This window comes from Sorex araneus, chromosome 11 (genome assembly GCF_027595985.1).
Source record: "Sorex araneus isolate mSorAra2 chromosome 11, mSorAra2.pri, whole genome shotgun sequence".
In the NCBI taxonomy this organism is placed as follows: Eukaryota; Metazoa; Chordata; class Mammalia; order Eulipotyphla; family Soricidae; genus Sorex; species Sorex araneus.
The window spans coordinates 22342223-22368780 of NC_073312.1; the positions used below are offsets into that span (position 1 = coordinate 22342223).

At 57.8% G+C, this 26558-nt stretch overlaps 1 protein-coding gene across 1 annotated transcript in view; it reads left to right on the plus strand.

Moving 5' to 3' along the window:
- COL17A1 (collagen type XVII alpha 1 chain) overlaps positions 1–26558 on the plus strand; it is a 45909-nt gene that overhangs the window by 11085 nt on the left and 8266 nt on the right. The window contains exons 5-36 of the mRNA XM_055119166.1: positions 382–429; positions 3433–3468; positions 3976–4023; positions 5457–5600; positions 6076–6234; positions 6645–6716; positions 8270–8341; positions 9166–9238; positions 9979–10133; positions 11021–11101; positions 12022–12066; positions 13301–13513; positions 13955–14173; positions 14583–14612; positions 14920–14946; positions 15052–15078; positions 15181–15243; positions 15970–16074; positions 16756–16818; positions 17311–17346; positions 18227–18280; positions 18396–18431; positions 18904–18939; positions 19611–19673; positions 20567–20602; positions 20854–20925; positions 21181–21207; positions 21677–21712; positions 23492–23527; positions 23643–23723; positions 24962–24997; positions 25751–25828. Of these exons, the coding sequence (XP_054975141.1) occupies positions 382–429; positions 3433–3468; positions 3976–4023; positions 5457–5600; positions 6076–6234; positions 6645–6716; positions 8270–8341; positions 9166–9238; positions 9979–10133; positions 11021–11101; positions 12022–12066; positions 13301–13513; positions 13955–14173; positions 14583–14612; positions 14920–14946; positions 15052–15078; positions 15181–15243; positions 15970–16074; positions 16756–16818; positions 17311–17346; positions 18227–18280; positions 18396–18431; positions 18904–18939; positions 19611–19673; positions 20567–20602; positions 20854–20925; positions 21181–21207; positions 21677–21712; positions 23492–23527; positions 23643–23723; positions 24962–24997; positions 25751–25828 (2307 nt within the window). The remainder of the gene's footprint in view (positions 1–381; positions 430–3432; positions 3469–3975; positions 4024–5456; positions 5601–6075; positions 6235–6644; positions 6717–8269; positions 8342–9165; positions 9239–9978; positions 10134–11020; positions 11102–12021; positions 12067–13300; positions 13514–13954; positions 14174–14582; positions 14613–14919; positions 14947–15051; positions 15079–15180; positions 15244–15969; positions 16075–16755; positions 16819–17310; positions 17347–18226; positions 18281–18395; positions 18432–18903; positions 18940–19610; positions 19674–20566; positions 20603–20853; positions 20926–21180; positions 21208–21676; positions 21713–23491; positions 23528–23642; positions 23724–24961; positions 24998–25750; positions 25829–26558) is intronic.

Sequence of the window (26558 nt, forward strand, 5' to 3'; positions counted from 1 at the left end):
CACCCTAGGACTGGTAGCGAGTACGGGGCAATCAGGCAAGGGAGATCAAGTGCTTTCTGGGTTTCTGGTATTTTTTTTTATTGTCATGAGGCCACTTTCGGGACAAGCTTCTCAAGCTCAGGCAGTAGCCTGGTGGGGGGGCAAGGTGATGGGTCGGGGATAGGCCCCCGACCCCAGTTCTGCAACCTAGCACATGCCGTGGAGGAAAAGACAAAGGGAGCAAGCCCCAAACTCTGCCGCACCCAAGTAGGTCAGAGTCATATCCACGCGCCTCACCATGGACCAAAGGTTCCCTCCCTCCCGCATCAAGTCTCTGGGAAGTGGGTGGGAGGTGGGGGGCTGCGGCGGCCCCTGTGCACTAACGTTTGCTCTCCTCTCCAGGGAGCTCCAGTGGCAACTCCTCCCCAGAGTACCCTCGGAAGGAATTTGGTACGTCCTTTCCTTGTTTTCTGGGGAAACGGTCAGAGGAACCCCAGAACGGTGCCAAGGCACAGGGCTTGCTCATGTCAAACAGATTCTTCTAGAGAAGCTGGCCTCCGCAGGCTGCTTCCCTCTCTCTTTATCCAGAAACACTTTTTTTAAAAAATTCTTAAATTTGTTTATTATGGCATCATGATTTACAAAGTCATTCAGACTAGAGTTTCAGGCATACAATGTCCCAACCTCAACCCTGCTGCCTCTGTTGATTTTCCTTCACCAGCACCCCCAGGTTCCCTCCCAGCACCCTCAGGTTCCCTCCCAGCACCCCCAGGTTCCCTCCCAGCACCCCCAGGTTCTCTCCCAGCACCCCCAGGTTCCCTCCCAGCACCCCCAGGTTCCCTCCTGCCCCCCAGCCTCGCTCCTTGACAGGTGCATCCCCCCTTAATTTCAAGTCCATGGTTTACAGAGCTGTTCCTGATGATTTGTTACAGGTATTCAATATTCCAAACCAGTCCCACCACCAGTGTGACCTTCCCTCCACCATTGTTCCTATTTTTCCAGCATACCCCCAAGTCTGCCCACTTAGCAGGCACAAAAATTTCTTTTCTATTGCTTATTATATCTAAATGGCTAATGCAATTACCAAAAAATACTTCAGCAAAAGAAAATTTGTGAAAATTGTTGTATCTCACCGTGGGGTCAGTAAGTCCTTGTCTGAGGTTAAGGAATTCCTAAGCTGCTGTTGCGAGTTGGAACTTCTATGTTAATGGTTTTGTTTATTGAGCTTAGTTGGCTTCTTTGTTACTATCCCATCTAATTTGGTGTCCTACTTGGCCAGCAGGCACATTTTTAAGTTTGGTTATAGTTTAGGTCTTATGTTTACAGTGTGGTTGGTTCTGTGATTTAGAGCTACACATCTACCCCCTCTCTACACCTCCAAAGCGCCCAAGAACCCTGGCCCCTGCTCCTGTTAAGGGGATGTGAATTTGCTGGCCTGGGCTTTTAGCTCATGGGTCTCCTAAAGTAGCAAGATATTCAAGACTCAAGCTTGGACAGAACAACCCGAAGGACAAGCAACAATCCCAGGGACACCCACCCCATACATGACGCATAGAGGCCACCCAGCAGATGGTCAGGTGTTAGGACAAACAACTGCCGAACTGCCCAGCTGTCCCCCACCCACCAGCTTCCAGAGGGGCTGAGACCCATGAAATTAGGCTGCATCTTCACTTGGCCTGGAGTCTTGTTCTTGGATCCCCACGGTGTACATGAATTCATATGATCGCTGATTTCGCTGATTGCACAATGAGCTAATTTTATTTATTTGTGGGAAAACTAACACATTCTAGCAAAAAACTAAAGAAAGACGTGGCCATCTTTTTTTTTTCTTTTTGGGTCACACCCATTGATGCACAGAGGTTACTCCTGACGATGCTCGGGGGACCATATGGGATGCTGGGAATCGAACCTGGGTTGGCCAAGTGCAAGGCAAATACCCTACAATGCTGTGCTATTGCTCCAGCCCTGAACATGGACATCTTTTGATACACTTTAGCCGGTCCAAAGGGATGGTGCTTCCACACAATGACATGACACTGAAGGGCAAGATAATTTAATGCTCGTTGAGCTAACACCCTCCATGCATTGCGGGGAGAGGGGAGTTGCCCCTGGGCTTAGGGAGTCATCATGGATCTTTGTAAAAAACTAAAGCTCGCCGAAGGGGCGAGTGCACTCTCGGGCTCTCCGGGCGGCTGTGTCTCACCGCCCACGTTCGGTGCTCTGGAACCGCTGTGTATGGGCTGGATCAGGACAGCCGTTGGCCAAGGGCAGGTGACGGAAGGAAGAAGGCCAAACTGGTTGCTCTATCAGTTTATTTCATTCTCTCTCTTTCTGATTCTCTCTCGGCTCTCGGTCTCTCTCTGGATCTGTGGATCTGACCCCCCAACCCACTCTTACAGCCTAGTTAAATCTCCCCAGCACGAGGGGGTTGGGGTGTATACCTAGGTGTGGTCACAATCAATAGGGTAAGTTCCTTTCCCTTAAGGGATGCTTCTCCTAGGACTTAATTCTCTTTGAGCAGGAGGATCCACCCAAGGGTGGAGTCCCATGAGTGTGTTTCTCTTCTCCTCAGCCAGCAAACATATAAGAATTCGTAATATTAATCATTTTGTATGGACACAATAAGAGATGCATTAAAGCTTAGAGAATTGCTCTCCTGGGGCCATCTCAATCTCAGACTACAGTGCTCAGGCCAGAACAGTCTTTCCTATCCCTAGCAGGGTCCTAGTCTCATCATTACTTTTGAATCATGACAGCATTTGTCTATGATCAAGCTCTTAACTTATAGTTAAGAATTAGGCACTTTGGCCAGGCCCATCTCGATGCCAGGGTAGCACATAACTCACCACTTGCCCTGGATCCGTCCCATCCCTTTTCGGGACCCTGCTTTTGGGGTGCTAGGAACTGAGGGCAACTGAGGCTTAAGTGGAGAAAGCAGATTCCCGGGAGGGAATAATATTCGAGGCCAATTAAATCCCAAGTTACAAAAGCATAATATTGTCTTCTCGTGTCCATACAAAAAGGACATTGCTTTAAAGTAAATTATTCAAAAGTCACAAGAAGAGGAGAAGGCAATATTAACTTATATAATATAAATTCTGTATCCTAGGAAGGTCTGACCTTACAAATTAGCAGAGTCAGACTAAGGAAAGCCTCGAATAAACTGTTTTGGGGAAGAGAGCATAGAGAAGTGATTATAGCTAAACAAAGGGATGGGAGAGATCCGGGAACACCTTGATGGGTGTGACTGGGGTAAGCCTAAACTCCGGGGAAAACCGGGACAAGCTACGTGTGGCAAGGGGAGAGAGGACAAAGTAATGTCATCCTACAGATCTTCTTAAAGGAAGTGATTATAAGCTTCCTCCTCACACCCCAAGAGAGCCAGCTCCATGCCAAAAATATTCAGCCCACCCCCTCTTATACAAACCTAAGATGATTTTCTTTGATTCTCAGCATCTTCTGCAACCAGAGGCCGAAGCCAGACCCGAGGTGAGTACAGCAATTGGATTTAGTTCAATTCTTCCCACAAGTATTTTCTGAGCCCGGGACGCTCAGTCAAATGGCAGAGCATAGGCTTTGCACGAGCATGGCCCGGCTTTGGTGCCTGACGCTCCAGGGCACCCGAGCACCCTAAGCACTGCTGAGGAACTCTGGGGCAGTATCACGGGCCTGGGAAAGCTGCTGACAAACCTGTCTGGACCCTAAGGGTGGGAGCGCAGCTGGGAAAGGAGTCTGGTTCTGGCTGACTTGTGACAGAGCCCGAGGTTTGGTCTGTGATTTCCTTAGACCCCACTACCACCCCGTGTCAGGGAGGGCGGGGGCCTCAGGTCCACATGGGGAGGGGACCCTTCTTTCGAAGCAGCACTAGGTTTCCTGTTCCTGGGACTTGGAGATCTTCAGGCAGCCCAGAGAGCCACAGGATGCTCGAGGGAGTCGGCGTCTAGCACGGAGCCAGGCCCGTCACTCACGGCCTTCTCCACCTCTTCCCTTGCACAGAGAGCGAGATCCGAGTTCGACTCCAGAGTGCGTCACCCTCCACCCGATGTAAGTGATCACTGTCTTTTTATTTTTTTTTTTGCTTTTTGGGTCACACTTGGCAACGCACAGGGGTTACTCCTGGCTTTGCACTCAGGAATTACTCCTGGTGGTGCTCACGGGACCCTATGGGATGCTGGGAATCAAACCCGGGTTGACCACATGCAAGGCAAATGCCCTGTCAGCTGTGCTATCGCTCCAGCCCCAGTGGTCACTGTCGTGCTGAAAGGAGTCAAGAGTCCAGGGTTACCTCTCTGCATGTGCATATGTGTGCATGTCTGTGTATGCACAGGTGTGCACACGTGTGCATTTGCTCCACCATAAAAGATCGCAAAGGCTGATTGGGGGAGTGGAGGTTGGGAAGGGTAAGGAGCGGAATTAGTCACGGTCCCTGCTGGTCCCCTGGACTAACAGAGAGAGTCCACCAACCATGGCACTCAGCAGGGGTGGGGCAGGGGGGAGTGCGGGGTAGAGGAGACGGGGACAGATGCAGAGACTGAGGGTGGACGGTTGGGCGTGAGGGCTGGGCTGGTTCTGAGACATTCAGAGTGGGTGAAGGCAGAGGGGCTGGGGGAGGTAGAAGCCCATCCATGAGAGAGACAGATGGGACAGCTGGAACTCTACCTCAGCTGTCCGGGCTCCCTGATGTTGGGCCATGCTTAACTCCCTCTGTTCCTGTTAGAGGTCAGGGGACACTGAAATGAGCCCTTTGTCAGGGATGCCACATACAAGAGAGGAAGAGGATGGGTTGGGACACAGACTAGGTCTGCTCAAAGAGCTCAGCGCGGCAGGTGGGGAGGGGAAAGGCGAGGGTCTGGCCTGCTGCTCTCTCACCTGAGTCCCTCAAGACCTAGGGGTGCCATGTCCAAAAGGCGGCACTCCCAGAAGAGAGGGTGCATGGGGCATGTGTCCGTTCCACGTTGCCCACCTCTGGTCCCGCTTGCTTTGGGGGTTGGCAGACCCTCAGGTTGCTCACACACTCCTTCAGCTGCGGCAAACAGTGTCAGCCACGGGGGCTGGTACTAATCACGGGACAGACGTTTGATATAGGAGAGTCATTTGCCACCAATCCCATGGGCCTCCCAAGTGCAAGGCAAGGGGCCCACACCGGAAGCCCCTGGCCTCATGTTGAGGCCTCAGCTGAGCTGTCCGTTTCAAGCCTGCTGGTTCTGTACCTCTTGGGGGGTGCCCTGCCCCCACCTAGACCCAGAGCTTCATTCCTGAGTGTCTGAGTGTCTGCTGACGCGGCTCCCCGAGACCTGGGCTCCTCGGTGAGGCCACGCACATGACAGAGTCCCAGGCTAAGAGGTGAACACAATGTGAAAAGCATCTGGCGAATGGAAAAGATTCCCCTGAGCGCGGCCACCGAAATCCCTCCCGGCGCTGTCAAACCTTGGCGGGAATCCGGGACCTCGTGGAAAATCGGGGGGTTTCTTTCCCAGGGACGGAACTGGATGATGTGAAGCGCTTGCTCAAGGGGAGCCGCTCGGCCAGCGTGAGCCCCACCCGCAACTCCTCCAATACCCTCCCCATCCCCAAGAAAGGCACCGTGGAGACCAAAACGGTGACCGCCAGCTCCCAGTCTGGTGAGTGCCGGCAGCTGCCGGGAGAGGTGCGGGCAGGGGCTCCTCCTGCCGTGTCGGTGCTCACAACCTTTTCTCACCAGGAACCTCATGACCCCTATGGGCCCCCAGGATATCCAAAGCGGGTCACAGGTGACAATTGTATAAACAGGGAGTTTAAGGGGGAGTCATAGGCAGGAAACCAAGTCAGAAGGGGACTTTGGTGGGGGAAAAGGTCAAGAAAAATTCTTTTTTAGATCCCAAAGATTTGATGCCAGATTCTTGGCCTTCCCGGATCTGTGTGGAGCAGGTTCCGCAAATCTCGGGGACATCAGCGGGGCCCATTCACTCACTCACGCCATGGCACGGCTCCCGGCCTCCTCTGTGCCAGACACGGAGTGCTGGAAAGTCCCTCCTGCAGGGTCCTGGCCTGGTGGGCCGAGCCGCCTGGCTGTCCCGGCGTCTCACCACGGGGGGGTGTGCGTGTGTCTGTTTGCAGTGTCGGGCACCTACGACACCGCCATCCTGGACGCCAACCTTCCCTCCCACATGTGGTCCTCCACGCTGCCGGCCGGCTCGTCCATGGGGACCTACCACAATAACATGACAGCCCAGAGCTCGTCCCTCCTGCACACCAACGCCTACTCTTCAGGATCCGGTAGGTGGCACGGGACTCCTGTCCCTCAGCCCTCCCCGCCAGAGCCCTGCAGTGGGGTGACCCCTCCCCACTCAGAAAAACATGTCCCTGGAATGAACGTGAAAACGGAGACAGGAGGCTTAATCTCACATCCTAAGGATTAACCGTGGGGCACTAACAAGTCGTTTGACTTCTCCGGGATTCTGGTGCCTTTTCAGTTCAAGGGGCCACTGACAAGAGAAATTTTGGCCTGATCTTCTTGTCCACTAACTGAGCTGCCTGAGACTAGTCCTTGGTGCTGACCCAGGCATGAAAAACAGGCTCAGTTTTTCCGATGGACATGAATTGTCGCAAACTGTAAAAGGACACACCTGGCGTTTCTCCCTGCTTCTCACCCCTGTTCCTCTCACCGCCTCCCTTCTCCCCTGCAGTATTTGGGCTTCCCAACAACATGGCGTCCTGCTCCCCGACTCTGCACCCCGGAATCAGCACCTGCTCCTCAGGTCAGTGCTCCCTGCACGCAGTGCCCTGCCCCAGGCGGTGTGCTCCCGAAAGAGGGATGTGTGCTGGTGGCGAGGAAAGCAAAAGGGTTCCCAGAGCAATGAGCTCCCTGCACACAGCATCGTGGAGCCGTGACCCCTGGGCTGCATTAGAAGGGCCAGGGCCAGCCTCAGTGAAATGCAGAACATGTAAGCCAAGAGGCTAAGTGAGAGTGTAGGGCACTTGCAGGTGAAAGGCAGGGAGAGGCTCTTGCTTCAGATCTTTTGTAAACACAGTGTTTCCTTGGGAACTACTCTGATCCCTGGGTCGGTTGAATAAGGTGACTGCTTAGCTTCCAACTCAGATAGGACCGTTTTATTTCATTTCATTTCATTTTTTATGGAATCACTGTGAGATACACAGTTACAAGGTTGTTCATGATTAGGTTTCAGCCATACAGTGTCATAATGCCCATCCCTTCACCAGTTCCCACCACCAATGTCCCCAGTTTCCCTCCTGCCACCCTCCCCACCTCTTCCCCCCACCCAAGCCCACTGCCTGAGCCTGCTTCTAAGGCAGACACTTTTCTTCTTCCTCTTTCTCTCTCTCAGTCTCTCTCTCTCTCTCTCTCTCTCTCTTTCTCTCTGGCCATTATGGTTTGCAATATAGGGACTAAGAGGTTATCATGTATATCCCTTGGCCTACTTTCAGCACTCGGTTCTTGTCCAGAGTCCTCATTTCCAACTATCATGGTCTCACTGGCCCCTTCTCTATCCTAACCCTCTGACCATTTTGAAGGCCTGCTTATTCACCTTGTATGGCAAACATCTCCATAGCCAATTTCCAGCACACGCCAATCTTTCAAGGAGTCTGATCTCTTCCGTTTACCCTCACAAGGAGTAAGTGTGACGCATGCCTTGGGCCTTCTTTAAGTATGTGGCAGGCGTTTCTGCTAAAGCCTTCTGGAGACCTCCGGGCTCCTGTTCCAGTTCTGCTCCCTTTGCTCCTTGGCTTCCCAAGTGCTGATGGAGGAAGGTGGGCTGGTGTGGGACACAGGGATCACGAGCTCAAACTCCAGAGAGGAGGGAAGGAGAGAGTGTATGTGAGGAAGCGGAAGTATCTGTGCGTCCTCCCTCCCTCCAGCCTTTGAACCCCTACTGGGGTTTCTTGTGTTTGTGTCAGGAAAAGAAGAGGTGGTGGGGAAAGCCAGGGTCCTTTCCACGTCCCCCCAGTGCGTCTGCATGCCAAATCCACAGTTCCCACACCGAACACCCCAGCACTCCGGGTGCTGCCGGAGCCGGGAGAGCGGAACTGTGTGAGGGACACAGGATCAAAGGGGACATTCACTGGGAGCTGATGCTAGGGAGTGTGTGGACCTACTATGCAGTAAATGGGACTATCCATAGCTTTGGGCCCGGGCCGGGGAGACTTTCAGAGCTCAGTTCTTGTCCAGAGTGATCATTTCCGTGGGACTGATGGTGTTTGGGACTCTGTCAAACGCAAGAGTGTTTATCATGAGGGTGGCCGCGGTCCCTCTAGGCGCCTGCACTCACGCTGTGCTCGATTCCTTTCACAGTGTTTGGCGTGCAGAACAACCTGGCCCCCAGCTCAGCAGCCCTGTCCCACGGGACGCTCACCACGTCCACAGGTCCGGAGCCCTGGTTTGGAACTTAGGGGCTGGGAAATAGCATGTTTTGGCTCTCGCTCACAAAGCCCTTTCAACAAGCAAGGAGAGGTCGGAACATCAACTGCTCTTTCCTACCAAAGAAATAGCCTTCCAGCCCCAACCCAGAGAGGTTGGCTGGTTCTGGCTTAGAAACGGGAGAAGCCACAGCGGGTAGCCTGGGCTGGGGGCGGTCCCAGGGAGAGCCTCACGTCATCTGCTGTCAGACAATTCACCAGTTCTCAGATCATCATCAGCCTGGTTATGTGATGCGTGAGAGGGGAGAGCCAAGATGTGTTGCCCCAGACTTTGCCCTTGGTTTACTGCTTGTCACTTGCTTCTTGGTGGAGCTCTTTGATCCAACTTTAGGGTCGGGATATATCTCAATGGCAGAGCATGTGCCTTGCATGTGTGGGAACCCAAGTTCAATCTGTGGCACCACAAAACCAAGTCAAACTACAACTTTCATGGGAGAGACCAGTCTAATCCACGTGAAGCAATCAGGGGGGCCTATAAAACCACACAGATCAAATTGTGCAGAGCAGGTGTTACAGTTCTAGGAATTCAGAAGGGAAAGAGTTGTGGGAGTATCTGAGAGGACTTCCTGAAGGAGGTGGCCTTTGGAATTGTCCTCAAAACAAAAGGATGGTTGCTACCCCTATGATTTCAGAACATTGATTTTCATTTTCTTATGACTCATCATTATCGCCCTCTCTCGTGGGATGAGGAGTTGGGAGTTGGCGGGCTGCTCTCGGCCTCATGGAGCCGCCTTCCCAGGCCAGCCCAGCTCACTCAGGGTCCTCTTACAGCGTATGGTGTGAAGAAAAACATGCCCCAGAGTACTACCGTGGTGAGCACCGGCGTGTCCACCTCTGCTGGTGAGTGCTGTTGGGTCAGGCCGGCACCCAGGCAGAAAAATTACATGGTGTCAAGGGTCAATGGGGGCGGGGGGGGGGCAGTGGATAACCCGTGAGTGGTCTGAAACCCTTTCTGCATATCTGCCAAGGGTCCCCACTTAGCTGGAGGCCCCTGACTGGCTCATAGTACATATGATCATGTTACATGTTGCAAGAGCTGGGGAGTCCTTCCCATTTTCTGTAGCATCTTCCCCAGTGTGAACTCACAACACACAGTGGGCAACTGCACCCTGGCAGATCCTGGGGTGCCCAGAGAAGCGCCAACCTTCCAACAGCTCATTCGCTCAAAGAATATTTACTGGGTCTGAGGAGATAAATAGCGCCAGGGGCACATGCCCGGTACAGGAGGCCCCAAGTCTGTTCCTTCGTACCACACTCCTCCCCCAGCACTTCTAGATGTAGCCTGGAGGCCCCTAACCACAGTCAGGGGATGGCCCTGGTGACCCCAAACACTGCCCAGGTATGAACACCACCTGGGCATCCCCTCCACCACCAAAAAGAATGTTCACTGAGCACCTACTTCGTACAAGGCAGACACATTCTATGTGTGGACACACATGTCTGTCCAGGAGACAGACATGAATAAGGCTGACAAGAGCCCCTCCGAATACCGGCTGACCCCACTTTTCCTCCGCCCTCTCCTCCTGCCCCTTCTGCTCACGGCCTCTCTCTTCTCTGCCCCACCGCCTTTTCCCCAGCGGCCAGCAGTACGGCCGTCCAGAATGAGGACCTGCACAAGGACTGCAAGTTCCTGGTCCTGGAGAAAGACAACGTGCCTGCCAAGAAGGAGATGGAGATGCTGATCATGACCAAGGACAGCGGGAAGGTGTTCACGGGCTCACCTGCCAGTGTGGCTGCAAGTATGGCCCCCAGGAGGGTGGGAGGTGCGATGTTTTAGTCAGGAAAGTGAAACCATCTCCCCAGAGTGGGCAATGCCTGCCTGAGGCCCTGGGAGATGGGTCCGAGGAATGGAGCACGTGCTCTGCATGCAGACTTAACCGCCCCCCCCCCCCCCAGCACTGCACAATCCTCCTGTACCTCAAATACAATGACATGAACTGAAAACAAAACAAGGGGCTGGGTTGGCAAGACAGTAGAGTGGGGAGGGCACTTGCCTTACATGCAGACAACCCAGGGTTAGTCCCCAGTGCCCCACATGATCCCCCAAGCCCGCCAGGATTGATCCCTGAGTGCAGAGTCAGGAATAAACCCTGAGCACAGCCAGGTATGGTCCCCAAACCAAAACACATCTGTAGCACTATCATCCCAATGTTCAGCGATTTGCTCGAGCGGGCACCAGTAATGTCTCCATTGTGAGACTTGTTGTTACTGTTTTTGGCATATCAAATACGCCACAGGTAGCTTGCCAGGCTCTGCCATGTGAGCGGGATACTCTCCGTAGCTTGCGGGGTGGAGGAATCGAACCTGAGTCGGCCGCATGCAAGGCAAACGCCCTCCCACTGTGCCATCGCCCAGCCCATCAAAAAACAAAACAAAACAAAAATCCTAAACCTGCATGAATAACCATCTCAGGGTCTGCCCTTAATGCCAACAGACCTGGAAGATTCGAGCAAAGACACCCCTTGGGGTTCTTTGGACAACAGCAGACCTCCTACCCACAAGCACAGGTTGGGGGTGGGGGAAGGACAGACTTCAGGAAAACTGGGCTCTCTTTTGACCTCCAGGAGAGCCCAAGGGGGCACGGAGTGGGGAGAGATTGTCCCATGGTCATGGGTTGTGCGCACAGCTTCTTTTTCAGATGACACCCTGAAAAGAGAGAAGCAAGCCGCCTACTCATCTGACACCCACCTCCTGGCAGAAGCGAACGGTAAGAGCTGGTCTGATGGCTGTGACGCTTCCTCCACACTCCATGACTGTCTCCTGACGCTGGGCTCAAAGTGTCGTGGTCCTGGCCCAGCGGAACCAGCGACACGTGGGAGGGTGCCAGAAATGCAGGTTCTGGGCCGTGTCCAGACCTGCTGAGTGAGAGGGGCCCCGGCACCAAGCACTCTCTGAGATCACAGGTGCACTTGAGCGAGTCCGAGCTCGCCCATCTCACTGAAATAGCAGTGCTTTTCCGCTTTAGCCCGCCCCAGCTTAACCACCCACAACGATCAGAACCAAGACTTTGCAGGGCACTTGAGCTTTATCTGCTTTCTCCCCAAATCTCTGGGTCCTAAGCTAGAGAGACTGTATGGTGGGTATGGCGCCTGCTTTGCACCAAGTCTACCCAGGTTTGACCCCTGGCACCCCATATGGTCCCCTGAGCCCCACTGGGAGTGATCCCTGAGCACAGATCCCGGAGTAAGCCCGAGGTATACTCAGGTGTAGCCCCCAAATAAAAACAAAACCAGGCATCTGGGTTTCCTCCTGACACTCTAGAGCCTGCAGAATCTCTCCAAACCACTGATTTCAGGAAGGCCAGTTAGGAAAACAAAGTGCTCATATACTGCCTTTTTCTGCCGTTAATTACTTATTTTGTCTTTGGAGAGGGAGGTGGTCGCTGCAGATATCAGATCGGAGAGGTCTGGGTAAAGGACTGTTCCTGAAGGTGGCTGTTTAGCAACGGGGGTGGGGGGGGTAGAGAGGGGTGCTGCTTTCGCAAAGCCCTGCTCCAGGTCAAACCAGGCACAATCTTGTGGGTTGCCCCTGTGCAAAACTTCAGGTTAGAGCCTCTGCTGAGTTTGGGTGTCTGTGCACAATGAAATGTGCAGTAGGAACCTGGTGTTTTGCATGCTTGTCTTCCAGGCGGCGTGAAGACTGTGTCCTCCAAGGGCAAGGCCACCTCATCAGGTGGGTGAGATGGGCAGGTATGGAAAGAGGCAGAGCAGCCCCTGGCCTGCAGCCCGATGTGTGCACGTATGCATGCGCATGCGCTCACACACACCTCCCACTGTCACCAGTGTCCCTTTGGTGCTAAAGGGACAGTGAAAGCATGAGTGGGGGTGGGGGGGCGCATTCTGTGGGCTGGGCGGGTAGTGGAAGGAGCTCAGCTCACTGGATTGGCGCTCCTGTTGGGCACCCAGCATCTTCCCCGGATCCAGGACGCCCCTCCCAGCACATTAGAGACCCTCCACCCCCCACGCGCATCTCCAACCCTTCCCCCTCTCCTCACTCACAGGCCTGTGAGTGCAGCAGACAAAGGCGCATCACCCTAGTTCAGAACTAACAATACTTTCCTCTTTAAAAGACACTTACTTGATAAACCCTAAATGCATAAGGACGTTCTGGGCACTGTGTCTGGGGATGACAAAGCGCGGGAGTGTGGGACAGGAAGTGCCAGAAGGGAGGCCTAAGACAATGCAGTGGGCTGGGGTCAACAGTGTTCAGAATCCAGACTCGCGCAGCCTGTTTCAGCAGTCCTGCGCCATCGCCCTCTGCTGATTATTTTATAGGCTTCCTCTCACGGCTTCCAAACCTTCCTGGGAAGTGGGTGATCTTTCAGGCCCCAGGGCATTAAAAAAAAAAGGTGACAGTGGGGAGTGGAGAGATAGTACAGTGGGTAGGACGACTGGGTACAATCCCCGGCTCCCCATATAGTCCCTCAAGGCCAGCCAGGAGGATCAGGGAGCCAGGAGTAAGTCTTGAGCACTTGCAAACAAAAAGGCAACCGAGGGGCTAAGAGATCTCAGGGCCACACAACTGGAGCCTGGAATGTGAGCTGTCTGCTGTTCACCAGCCTCGGCCTCCTGCTCACCCTAGGACCCAGCCCCTCCCTAAAGCACCCCTAGAGCCCCCTTCACTCAAACGCACAGGAAGCCTCCAAAAGCCAGAGGCACTGGAGGCAGAGCCATAGCACAGAGGGTAGGGCGTTTGCCTTGCATGCAGCTGACACGGATTTAATCCCGGGCACCCCATAGGGTTCCCTGAGCCCCAGGGAGTGATTCCTGGGTGCAGTGCCAGGAATAAGCCCTGAGCACTGCCGGGTGTGCACTTCCCCTTCCCCCCCAAAAAAAATACAAAGCCAGAGGGTCTGGAGGAAAGAGGACAAAACCACCCCCCGTAACCCTTCCCGTTCCTTCCACAGACTCCCACTATTACAAGTCGGGCAGCACCAAAGGCGGAGGCGGCGGCGGAGGCGGCATCGGCGGCGCCGGAGGCAGCGGCAAGGGGGGCGCCTGGGGGGCGGCGCCGGCCTGGTGCCCCTGCGGCTCCTGCTGCAGCTGGTGGAAGTGGCTGCTGGGGCTGCTGCTCACCTGGCTGCTGCTGCTCGGGCTGCTCTTCGGCCTCATCGCGCTGGGTGCGTGCGTGACCCCCGCAGCCAGGGGCCCGAGGTCCGGTGGGGCGGAGGTCAGGGGCTCCTGCGGGCGGGTGGCGGAGCGGAGACCCTAATGAAGGCAGCTCCAGGGCGCTCGGAGCGTCACCGCCCCTCCCAGCCAGCAGGGCCTTTTCCCAGCTTCCAGCCCCGCTCCACACCCTGTGTCACCACGCGGGTCCCCACCCCCCACGTCCCACACCTCCCAGAGACTGAGCGCAGCGCTGTCCCTGTCAGGGTGGCCCCCGAGCTCGGGGCCTCTCAGGCCAGAGCACGATGCTGCCGGGGTTGGTCCCGCCGGATGCCACTCCCGTGGCTTCTGCAGCAATGACTGGCACGGAGGAACCCAGTCCCCAGGGGGGTGGCGGTGCTGCGGGGCGCCCGGCCACTGAGGCTGACGGCGTGTCTGTCTGTCGGTCTGCCCAGCCGAGGAGGTGCGGAAGCTGAAAGCGCGCGTGGACGAGCTGGAGAAGCTGCGGAGTAGCATGCTGTATTTAGAGAAGATAGAGAAGAGCAGCAAGGACCAGCTGCAGGGGGCGCGGCCTGGGCCGGGCACCAGCCTGGGGACCACCGGGCTGGACGGCAGCAACCAGGAGGCGCTCTGGCTCTTCGTCAGGAACAAGCTCATGACAGAACAGGAAAACGGTGCGTGTGTTCCGCGGGGCCGAGGCTCTGTGCCTTGCGGGGGAGTCGGGGGTCCTCGGAAAACCGTCTCCCCATTCACCATCTCGGCCCTAGGAGGGAGGGAGGGGGCCTGGGTCCTCCCTCCCCAGGTCCCTTTGCTCTGTCTGGGCAAATGAAGACCTGTGGAGGATGCTGCAAGATCGCAGCAGGTTGATCACAGCGGTCCATGGTGTATGCACTTGCGTGTCTGGATGCACATGCATGTATATGCATGCACACACTTGTTTACATGCACGTGTGTGCACATGAGCGTGTGTGTGCACGCATGCATGCCTGGTGTACATGTACGTGCATGTGCGCACGTTCATGACTGTGGGGGAGTGCGCGTGCCACATCCCCGTGTCTAACGCACAGCTCCTCCTTCTTGCAGGAAATCTCCGAGGAAACCCCGGCCCGAAAGGTACTGCGGTGGATGAAGCCGCTTTTCTGCTGTCCTGTCCTCCTCTGGGCCGGTTTCCGGGGAGGATGCAGACCCTTGCCACACGTTTGAAGGGCCGGCGGGCATTGGGAAAGCCTCGTGGTCTCTGTCTGGGAACTAGCTGGCTTTCCGGCCAGATTTACAGAATTTGGGCCTCATCATCTCAGAGTGGCCCAGAAACTGGGCCGGGAGGGGAAACCCCTCCTCGGTCAGCGGCTCCTGCAATCCTAGGAGGGAATGGCCGTGGGGTCCCCGCCACTGCTCACAGCTTTTCTGTCTTTGATTTCAGGTGACATGGGAAGTCCAGGCCCCAAAGGTAAATAGAAGGGGGACATTTGCAGCTTAGATATCAGTGAGGGGTGGCGCACGGAAAGCCCACCCCACACTCCCCTTGGCCCACTCTCTGTCCTCTGTTCCGCAGGAGATCGCGGGCTCCCAGGGACCCCAGGTATGTAGCCCCCAGGGGCGCTGCAGGGAGTCTGGGATAACAGGTCCTGGCTTCTGGTTCCGGGGGTGGGGGGAAGGCTGAGTTATTCTTGTGTGTCCACAGGTATCCCCGGGCCCTTGGGACACCCAGGCCCTGAAGGACCGAGGGGACAAAAAGGCAGCGTGGGTAAGAACCACCCCCTGCATTCACTCCTACCCTCATCCTCCACCCAGTTGGCACTCCCTCCCCCACCCCCGCTGTAGAGACAGACGCACAGACACAATAGATCTATGAGCAAGGGGTGGGTCGGGGAGTGTTTATGAAAGAGAGAGCCTGCTGGGGCCCTGGGGGTGCCGAGGAGGTGGGGGTCATCACAGTCGGCCATCAGAGGTGACCTCACTGGCCCCACCCCATCTGAGCAAAGGGAACGTGGCAGATGAAGAGAGCGGGCTGGGGCACAAAGGCGAGGCTGGGGCCCCCAGACCCCTGGGACTGGGGGACGGCCAGGGCTCAGACCCCATGGGGCTCTGGACGCCTCAGAGTGACCTCAACTTCTCCTTCTTAATCAAGAAGCCGTTAGAAAACTTGGGGGCCGGCATGGGCTGTGATGCACTTGCCCTTTCCTGGTTACTTTGGAGGGGGCCTCCCAAGTGATGCTGGGGGGCCCAGGGGCCCCTCCCAGTGACGTGTGGCCAGCTGGTCTGGTGCTGGGACCACAAGGGCCACACCCTAGGGGTGTCAGGGGCCACTGGGGCTACACCGGCAGGTCGGAGGGCATGGAGTGGCTGGGGTTCAACCTGGAGCTGGCACATTCCTGAACTCTCTCTTTCCGGCCCTCCACTTGCATTCCTGGGTCTGGAGCCTTGAGCTGCGGCCCGGGCCCTGACCCGGAGGGGGCCTCTGTGTCTTTAGGAGATCCCGGCATGGAAGGACCCATGGGCCAGAGAGGACGAGATGGACCCATGGGACCACGCGGTGAACCCGGTCCTCCTGGGTTTGGAGAGAAAGGGGACAGAGGTAAGACCCTTCCTGCTTTCTCCTGCCATGCAGAGGCATTCGCAGGTCCCGCCTTGGGCCAGGGTGGTGCCAGGCCCTGCAGAGGCCGTGGCCCCGTGAGAGGGCTGGGCTGGGTAAGCGCCAGCCAGGCAAAAGGAGCCAGGAGGCATCAGAGGAGGACCACGTGGGCGGGTTGAGGGGGACGTAGGGGTGCTGAGGGACTTGGGGGTCTCCCCAGCCAGAGGGAAGCACAGTCATCCCCATCTCAGACCCAGTCAGAAATCCTCTCTCGGGCCGGAGCGACCGGAAAACCGGGAGGGCATTTGCCTTACATGAGGCTGACCCAAGTTCACTCCCTGGCATCCCCCAGGCCTCATCAGGAGTGACTCCTGAGCACTGCCAGGCATGGCAAAAGAAAAAGAAAATAAAAAAGAAAGAAAGAAAAGAAATCCTCTCTAGGCCCAAAAGCACTGGGCAGATTGATTCTACCTTCAACTTCACGTTCCTAAAACTGCTCAGCCGGCAATTGAGGGCTGAACCCCGGCACTAGAGAGGCTCCGGGTGGAGACGGGGCAAGGAAGGGGCGCTCGGCGGGTTCAGGGGCGCACAGGGAACCAGATGGCTGAAACCACCTGCAGGGTGGGTGCTTTCCCCTGACACCAGCCCAGGCAGGTGGTCAAGGGGCACGTTCTCTCTCCCCAGGAGTTGCTGGCAGCCCAGGGGTTCCAGGCCCACCTGGAGTCCCAGGTTCTGTGGGCCCCAAAGGTAAGTGGAGGCCCTAGGGCGGTCTCAGGCTTTCCAGGGAGGCGTGTCCAGGGTGTCTGACATCCCCTGACATCCTCAGCACGACTGGGAGACCCTGCTGTCACACCAGGCTGTGCCCACCCCTAGGGCGGACTGGGGGCCACACCCCCCTCTGTCTTCAGTGGCCCCTGTGCAGGTTTCTGGGCAGGCTAGACGGGCCCTCAGCAGCGCCTGGCCCAGGCCTAGGACACTGGGGCTCTCACACTGCCCACTGTCCCCCTGTGGGTGCCCCCCCACGTGCTTCACTCTGCTCTGACCCAGAACAAGAAAGGGGTCTTCGTCCCCACCCCCCAGCTGCGCTGCTTCCCCCCCCCCAGAGGATTTTGCCCTGGGGTCACTCCAGGCCCCGCAAGAACATGTGCTGGGGGCGGGGGGTGAGGGGCTGCACTCAGTGCTTGTCCCCCTCCCCGCGGGGGCTGGTCATCCGTTAACCTGCCCCATCTGCCTTCCCAGGTTCCAGCGGTGCTCCTGGCCCCCAGGGGCCCCCAGGTCAGTGTGCAGTTTCTCCTACACAGATGTGGTTCCTGGGTTGGCAGAGGATGGGAAAGGGAAAACAAACAGGGGTGTGTGTGTGTGTGTGTGTGTGTGTGTGTGTGTGCGCGCGCGCGCGCGCGCGTGTGTGTGTGTGTGTGTGTGTGTGTGTGTGTGTGTGTGTGTTGTATTTTTTTTGAGCTTTGTGGAGTGGTGCTCTGGGCTGACTCCTGCTCCACACTCCGAGATCACACGGGGTGCCGAGGGTTAAGCCTGGGCCGCCCATGGCAAGGCAAGCGCCCCATCCACTGCTCTGTCTCTCTGAGCATTTTTAAGCAAATGGAGAACTTACAGAGGGAAGCCGCCAACAGAGACATCCCCACAAGTGTCCCTGTGACCGAGGGTCCCCGCGGGCTGGGCGGGCCTGGTTTACCCCAGCAGAGGGCGCCTCAGCCTCACCCCCAGTGAGCCCAGGGGCTCGTGCTGCCACGCAGGGATCTGGGCCACGGCCCCCACTGCCCTGTGGACCCGCTCCTCTGCGGGGTCCCCAAGGGGTGGTCATGGTGTGGGGGTGCTGCACACTGAAGGGAGGGTGGAGCAGGGAGAACGGGCAGGGAAGTGGGCTGAGACTCACGTCACTTCGAGTGTGTACATGCACACTCACACACACCTGCATCCAGATGTGTGTGCCTCGTGTGTGTGTGTACACGGCTGCACTGATGCATGTGTGCTCCTGTGTATGCACATGCACCTGTGTGTGCCTGTGGACCGTACACATGTAGGCGTGTACGTGGTGTTGCTGGCATGCAAGTGTGTGTGTGCCTGTGTGTGCAGGTCCTGAGCCTGCCCGTCCTTCCTAAGCGTGGCCACTCACGTCCTCGGGGTTTCCTCTCCATAGGCTCTGCGGGTCCCCAAGGGCTCCGAGGTGAAGTGGGGCTTCCTGGTGTCAAAGGTAAGCTGGAGCAGAACCAGGGGACAGGAGTGACCGGCGGGCCCAACCAGCAGGCGCTGCCCCTCCTTGGTCATTTCTGTCCAGGCTTTGTGCCAAGGTGTCTATTTTCTTCCAGGTGACAAAGGGCCTATGGGACCATCAGGACCCAAAGGTATGTCTCTCCTGCTGCTGCTCAGACTTCACACAGTGGCCCGACTCCCAGAAACCCTGATGTCCCCCCATCAGGGGCCATGGAGGGATCCCAGAGATACTGTAGGCCACCTCGACCAAGAGAGTGTGCAGTACCACAGTGCTGACCAGTAGGGGGGAGTGGGGAGGTGCAGGGGCCACTGCTGATCCACCCTCCCGGGCCACAGCAGGACCCGGCGTATGTTTGGGGGACAGAGTGTCCCCAAACTGCTAACTGCTCCGCATGGCTCCACTGTGGCCAGCATGGCCACAGACTCAGTGCTGACCCTCCCACTGCCTGCCCCTGGCACAGGTGCCACGTTCCTGCTCTGAGCCAGCTTCCTGCAACCCCTAACCTCCCAACACACACACACACACACACACACACACACACACACACACACACACACACACACACACACACACACACACACAAACACATCTGTCTGTTTTAGGTGACCATGGCGAGAAAGGACCCCGTGGCCTCACAGGTCAGTTCTACACTGGAACCTGTTGGATCCATCAAAGACCCTGGGGGTGGGGAAACCGGCAGACAGAATCTCCGTACTGACCTTCAGGGGACTTGAGTGTAGCAGGCACAGAGTGGCTAGAGACCCCTCGTTTGCGTTCTGAGCCCGCCTGAGAGGGGGCGTCTGCACAGCTCGCGTTGGGCGCAGAAGAGGAGCGTCTGATCGCTTTTGAGTCTTTAGCTGAACCCAGCTGGGAAAGTCGCGCTCCTCCCGGAGAAGCGGCGAGTCCGTACTGCTCCTCCTTGCCTTCGCTACTTCCCTCCTGCAGCCGTGCACGAGTGATATGAAATGAGCGGGTCGGGGAGGTGGCGTGGTGGCAGAGCACGTGCCTGGTCCATGTGAGGGCCTGGGTTCAGTTCCCAGCACCCCAAATAACAGCAGGACGAAGTAGAGCTGGAACGATTCTCGGCTGCAAGGGGTAGCTTGGGGTGGCCCAGAGACGACGCTCATCCTCGTGCCCTTTCCCTGGGACACGGCTCCTGCACCCGCAGTGCCTGCTGCCCAGGGGGGGAGCCAGAGATTGGCACCCCTAGTTGCAGTGGTTTGGGAGGTGCTGCATGAGGTGGGTAGGGAGAGGTAGAACATTCTACCACATTTAGAGCCTCCAGCCAATTGGTCCGTTTCCTTCACAGGCGAGCCCGGTTTAAGAGGTTTACCTGGGGCTGTGGGCGAGCCTGGAGCCAAAGGAGCAATGGGTGAGTGACCCTAAGGACCGAAGGCATTCATATGTGGTCACCCCATTGCCCCCGCCGTCACGGCTGAGAGAGCCGGGGCCTTCGCCAGCTGCCATGCCACGTCTTTGGTCTGTGCAGGCCCAGGCAGGGGCTCCTGCGCAGGGCCGGGCATCCCTCACCTTGCTGGGAGCTGGCAGCCTTCCCTCTTGGGTGGCATGTGTGTGTCTGTGTCCAGGACGGGGTCGGCAGGACAGGCCACCCACCCGGGCCCCCCCTCCAGCCCCCGGGTTCTTTGAAAGGGGCTGCTCGGCAGCCAGACCCGGCGTTCACCCCTTCGCTGTGTGGGGCTCCACAGCCGGCCTCATTCCTACCTCAGGCAGGGCCGAGCCCTAGCTCACGTGGGGATCGCCCCATCTCCTGAGCCTCCAGCGCCAAGCAGGGCCGCTTGAGACGTAATGTGGTTTCTGACAGGAAGGATGCGGGGAAGGTCAGGCGGGGCTTACTCTCTGTCCCTGGAAAATTCCATGCAGAGACAAGCTTGTGAGGGAGGAACTCCAGGAGGAGAGGGGGGAAAGGGGGGAGGGAGGGCCCCAGCGGGGAGTACCTAGAGCAGGGGACAGGAGGCGGGGTGGCACAGGGCACCCGAACTCCCCGGGCTGAATGGGGCTCTGGTGTGGGGCGGGCAGGGGGGATCCAGGGCAGGGGGTGGGGGCAGGGGTGCAGCTGTTCTCGGTACCTTAGGAGAAGGGTGTGGTAAGAAGCATGTGTGGACGGAGCCCAAGGCGGGCTTCTTGATGTTCATGATGCGTGTGTCCCCACTGAGGGGACAAACCCTCTCACACTGTTGGGCAGTGGAGGGTTGGGTCCCAGAATAGCTCCCCAAGTGACTAATGAGCTTCCCTGCTGCTCCCTAGGACCCCCCGGCCCGGATGGACCCCAAGGCCCACGAGGTTGGTGGCTGTGCTCCCCCTTCTCTGCTCCCGCCCCTGCAGTCCCCTAAGAACACAGGACACAGGTGTCGTGGGGCGGCTCCGCGGGCCAGGCCCCCCCCTCTGCTGCCCCTGTCCCCCTTTCTGCAAGGTTCCTAGCAGACCCCCAGAGCCCTCAGGCCCTGTGTGCCATGAAGCTTGCTGAAAGGGGCGTCTCGTTGTTCCATGCTCTCTCTAAAAGACGCATCTCCATGTCCCCGTGCTCTTTCTAGGCGAACAAGGCCTTTCGGGGATGCCTGGAACCCGGGGCGCACCAGGGCCTTCCGGAGACCCAGGAAAGCCAGGTATGGGGGCTCCCCAGGCCACGAGGGATGGGGGCACCGAAGCAGGAGCCCGGGGCAGGGCTCAGGGCCGGGAGTGTGTGACGGTGTGAGCTCTGAACCCCCTAGTGCCTGTGGCTTCATGGGGGCACGAGCCAGCTCGATGGAGCAGGGGGTCTGCTGGGTTGGGGGGGCTGCACTCATCAACTTCCAACCTGCTGCTCCAGCTGGGAAAGCCCCTCCAGCCCCTCACGCTTCCCTGTGTCCTATCTCTTGTAGGTCTCACAGGACCCCAAGGACCTCAGGGTGAGTCCCGGTCTCTCCCTCCTCCTGGCTTGCAGCCTGCCCGGGTGGGCCCAGGGCCCTTAGACCTCCTCTCCTCCCGTTTAGTCCCAAAGAGAGCTGGGGATCTGGGCCCAGGAATACCAGGAACCCCACAGTGGCCCCCGGGGATTGTGGGCATCAGGGCTGCCCATGAGAAGCCGCATGGCCAGTCCCCAGCTCCCACGGAAACAAGGCAGGGAGGGGGCAGGAGAGCAAGCGGGTGCGGTGACCCGCAGAGCATCCCGGGGCGGGGGAGGGGAGGCTGGGAGCCAGGAGAGACTCTTCTTGGACTCTGCAAGGGAGGCCACGGGGTGTTCAGGACCCAGTGGGAAGGGACTGTCCCAAGTGGAGACCCAGCCTCTGCTCCCCGTGGCCCTGCTTCAGAGAAGGAACAGGGCTGGGCAGGCTCAGGAACTTCCAGTCCTGACCTTCTTGTTTCCAACCCCCTCAGGCCTGCCCGGCTCCCCCGGCCGCCAAGGAACCAAAGGTGCGTGATTTCCCAGGGGCCTTTGCTTCCTGACCGCCCTGTGGTAGGGGAAGGACTCGGTGAGGGGGTTGGGGGGTGGGGGGGACTCTCACAGCCAGAGCCTGGATCAACAGTGGCATCTAGTGGCACCAGGGAAGGCTGTGAAGCTGGGGAGCCCGGGTTTGTTCCACGTATTCCCCCAACCTCCCTGGCTCACAGTCCGCGGCCTGAGTGGTCCCCGGGTATTTCTCTTCTATCCTTGGCGGGTGTAGGGAAGCTGCCCTCCCCCACCCCCCCAGCCTTCCCGTCTCCTGGCTGGTGTGCCAATGGCAGGGCCCTTTGCCACTGTGTGACACTGGTGACCCGAGCTCCCTGCACACAACTCCTCTCCCCGCACCAGGAACCACCTTTGGTCTTCGGTTAAGTGTGTCCTCCTTGGTGTGCTACACACAGGGAGCAGCGTCTAGATGCTTCTGAGAGGGCCAGGGGCCAGTGGTCCGAGGAGCCCCCGGGAGGCTTCTCTGCCTTTTCTAGCACTGTAACATCAGACCCCAACACAGGAACGGTTCATGCTCGGGAACAGACAGACAGACAGACAGGTAGACAGACAGACAGTCCCCACGGCCCCACATCCCTGAGCTGCGCTCAGTCACCACAAGGTGTCGCTGCCACCTGCGGAGAGGCTGGGAATAGTGGCCACTGCCCAGGAAGCATTCCCAGAACTGCGTAATTCCAGAATAAGACAGGGTCAGGGGCCTCTGGGAAGACACTGGTGGGTCTTCCCACCCTTCTCGGGGGTCTGGGTCTTTCAGACTTCCCTGGACAGCAGGCACAAGAGGCCGTGCGGCTCTTACTGGCACTCATGGACCGGGGTATCTCCTGGCTGGACCCGTGGGCAGAATTCCCACCTCCACGTCCTGCAGGGCATTGCTGCCCCCCTTTTGGTGCAGGGGATCCCGGGCCGGGGGGATAGACGGAGGACATCTCTAGGACATCCTCAGGGGAGTCATCTCCACCCTCCACTGGGCAGATGTGGCTCCCAGTGTCTGGATTTCCAGCCCCAAGAGAAGTTTGGGAAAGTGTGAAGTCAGCTCTTTCTTCTTGTTTTTAAAAATTGGAGGAGGGGGTGGATTGGGAGGGGCACACCCAGGAGTGCTCAGGGCTCACGCTTGGCTCTGTGCCCAGGGATCACTCTTGGGGGTTTCTTGGGACCAGATGGGATGTAGAGGATCAATCCCTGGTCGGTTGTGTGCAAGGCGAACTCCCTACCCGCTGCACTGTCGCTCCGACCCCCAAACCATTTCTTCTTGTAAGTCCTCCAAGCACACTTGCCTCGTTGGGCCAGACAGAAACAGCATCTGTCACCCTCACTCCCTCAAGCCCCTCCTGCTGGGCCTCCACATAACCCCCTTCTCACGGCACAGCCGCTGCCCCCTTCCCTAGACGCCCCGTTCACAGGCTCACCGGCCAGGCCTGTGGCCACTGGGCACTTTCCCCCACGAAGGTGATTCCCACTAACAGGCTGGGGAGATGCCAGGGTGCGAGTCATCCTGGGCTCCCTGAGAGCAAACTCAGCGAGCTCAGGAATGAGGCTACTCTGGGGAATCACCCTCTGGGAGCTAGGGGGCTCTCAGGGCCCACAGAGACTGGTGGTTAACTCGGCCCCTTCAATTCATTAAAATGCCATTAGCTTGAGGGTCAGAGGCTGTGGGTCTCGGTCGCCAAAGTCGACTTGATGTTGCGCCTGGAGCCACTCACTGATCCCAGGAGCAATCACATTCTCTCTCCTCCCCCCCCCAGGTGACCCCGGGAGCCCCGGCAGGATCGTGACCTCAGGTAGGCAGGCGGGAGGGGGCATATTGGACTTGCAGGGAGGCGGTCTGAGTCCCAGCACCGCTGATGGGGGGAGGAACATGAGGCTCAGTGCTTCTTCCCGGGCCTTCTATTGCAGAGGGATCATCGACTCTCACCGTCCCAGGTCCTCCGGGACCCCCAGGATCCATGGGACCCCCAGGCCCTCCGGGTGCTCCAGGTCAGTCCGTTTTCTTGCTTTGCGCTAAGCCAGTGCAGACATTCTTTGCACTTGCCTCTACGGCCGTGGCCACTGCAGCCCTGAAGCCCAGGCAGGAGCCTGGGGGTGAGAAAGGGTGAGGGCTGAGCAAGCCCCTCCCCACAGCCTCGCCAGCCCAGATGGGATCACAGCTGTCCCCAGATGCACAGGCCCCCAAGTACAGAGGCAGGCCGAGACCTCAGTGACTGGCCTCAGGCCATCAGAGTCCAGGACCCAGGTCCAGCTGGTGCCTCATCTCCAGAGCGTGAGCACAGCCTGCCTGCTCAGAGCACTCACCCCTCGAATCTCTTCTCTGCAAGGACACTTTGAGCATATGTATCCAAGGCAAAAAAATGCTTGGAATCTACCGGAAACTCTCCCCAGTTGTCCAAAGGGAGATTGCTGCAGAGATCGAAAGACAAAATTGTTGGGAGATGAGGTGTTCGTCAAAGGACAGGGTGGGTCGGTGTACACTCTGAGTGGCTGCAGTTAGATTTTTAAAAGATGTGAAAAAAAAAAAAACGTTGGAAGGAAAAAAATGCTTAAAGTTAAGGAATTATGGTTGATACTCTCTTTTCTCCAAATGTTTGTTTCAAGTTTCTAAAAAATTGCCACTGCCACTGCCATCCTGTTGCTCATCGATTTGCTCAAGCAGGCACCAGTAACATCTCCATTGTGAGACTTGTTGTTACTGGTTTTGGCATATCGAATATGCCACGGGGAGCTTGCCAGGCTCTGCCGTGTGGGTGAGATACTCTCGGTAGCTTGCCAGACTCCCCGAGAGGGGCAGAATAATCAAACCTGGGTCGGCTGCATGCAAGGCAAATGCCCTACCAGCTGTGCTATCACTCCAGCCCTTCTAAAAAATTATTTAAAAAAATCTTACACATAAGTGGAAATACATGCTTGAATGCAAGTGCTGTCCGTGCATTTAGACCTAATACCATCCAGTCTGCCCTCCCGATTCGTTCTAGTGGCAGGATGGGGAACCCTGGGAGTGACTGGATGCCCCTCAACACTGGAAGGGCAGCCCATCCCAGGGGCCCCTAGCCTTGCCCCGCATACTGCAGGGCTGGTCTGCAGTGGCTTATGGCCCTCGGTAAGCAGGCTGACCTTGGGCCACTGTGCCCTAATGGGAGGAAGCCAGGTGCGTGCCCTTGTTTTGAGAACCATCTCTCTACAAATATGATAAGACCTTTCTTCCCCAACCCCATTTCCAGGCCCTGTTGGTCCAGCTGGTCTCCCAGGACAGCAAGGTGAGTGCCAAAGGAAAGCAGGGGGTAGGGGTGCCATGGGGTGGGGATGAGGGGGTGGGGGATGCCCGTCTGTAAGGAAAGGGAGAGCCCCGCTTTCAGGGAGGCGACCGGGCAACTGAGTCCTTCCCCAGATGCAGGAGAGACACCTCCTCCCCCTGTCCGTGTTTCTGAGAAGGTGGGAGAAGCCTCCTGGCAGAACTAAGATTCTCTGTCAGGACCAAGATAACTTCACAGGCCTCAGATAATTGTGCTGCTGTCCCGCCTTTATCCAAATAGCACCCAGTACTGTCAGACGGGACAACCGGTCCAATGACCCCTGGGCTCTTGGCTGCAGGAGGGGTGGCAATTCTGGCACAATGTCCCCTAAGCCCCGTCCTCTATCTGGTGCCCTGCCCCATCCACTAGGTCCCACCCAATCCTCTCTAGCCCCGCCCCTCCCAGCCCCGCCCATCTACCTAGGCCCCACCCCTTCCTCTAGGTCCCGCCCCATTTTCGCTAGCCCCTCCCCTTCCTCTAGGTCCCGCCTCATTCACTCTAGCCCCGCCCCTTCCACTAGGTCCCACTCCATTCATGCTAGCCCCGCCCCTTCTTCTAGGTCCCACCCATTCACTCTAGCCCCGCCCCTCCCTCCGACCCTGTCCCATCCACCCAAGGTCTAGAGTTGTCCTGGGTACCTGGGCCCGTCTAGACCCCCACTGCAGAGCGAAAGCCCTGCCTTTGGCACAAGCGCACCCACACTGTGTCTCCCCGCAGGCCCACGAGGGGAGCGAGGAATTGCTGGTGAATCGTTCTTGAGCAGCGGCAGCTCCATCTCCGAAGTCCTCTCGGCCCGTGAGTGCCACTGTGTTCCCCGGGCAGGTGTTGCGGGGGCGCGAGGGGGGACGGGACAGTGGCAGCTGCACCAGTGAGTCATCCCCAGCCGATTCAGTGAGGGTTGACGGTCCTTCTGATCAGGCTAGCGCCAGAGGGACAGCAGAGGTCCTGTCAGTAGCGGGGGTGAGTCACTGTCCAGGGCAGCTGTGAGAGTGGACCTGGGTCACCCCAGGTCAGAAGTGAGCGTGCACTGTGGGGCTTACGAGAGGCACAGTGCCCGGGCCCACAGCTGTCAGCGATAGGCCTGGCTGGAAGCGTTTCTCCTGCTTCCTCTGGAGAGCTGGGGGCCAGGGCCCCCCAGTGGGATCCGGGCCCCTGAGCTGCAGCCAGGCCCACCAAGGCCATAGAGCCTGGCATGGTACCATGGCATCTCCCTGGGTCTTTCCATGGCACTTGGGGGTGGGTCTGAGGCCCCTAGTTTCCAGAGAAAGGTTCAAGGCTGCAGGTGAGGAGAACGTGCCCACAGGCACCAATTAGAAGGGGCAGGGGTGCAGGGGTGCAAGGGAGCTCGGATCCTGGCTTGGACCCTGAAGCCCCCTTCTCAGCCCTCACTCCATGTACCACATGGGCTGTCAGGAGGCCGGAGGGTGATGTGCGGGCGGGCAGAAGCTGGGTGCCCTCGCCACTCATGCTGGTGAGGGGTGCTGCTGGGGGGACAGTCTCATGACAGCTCTTGCACATTTCTGTT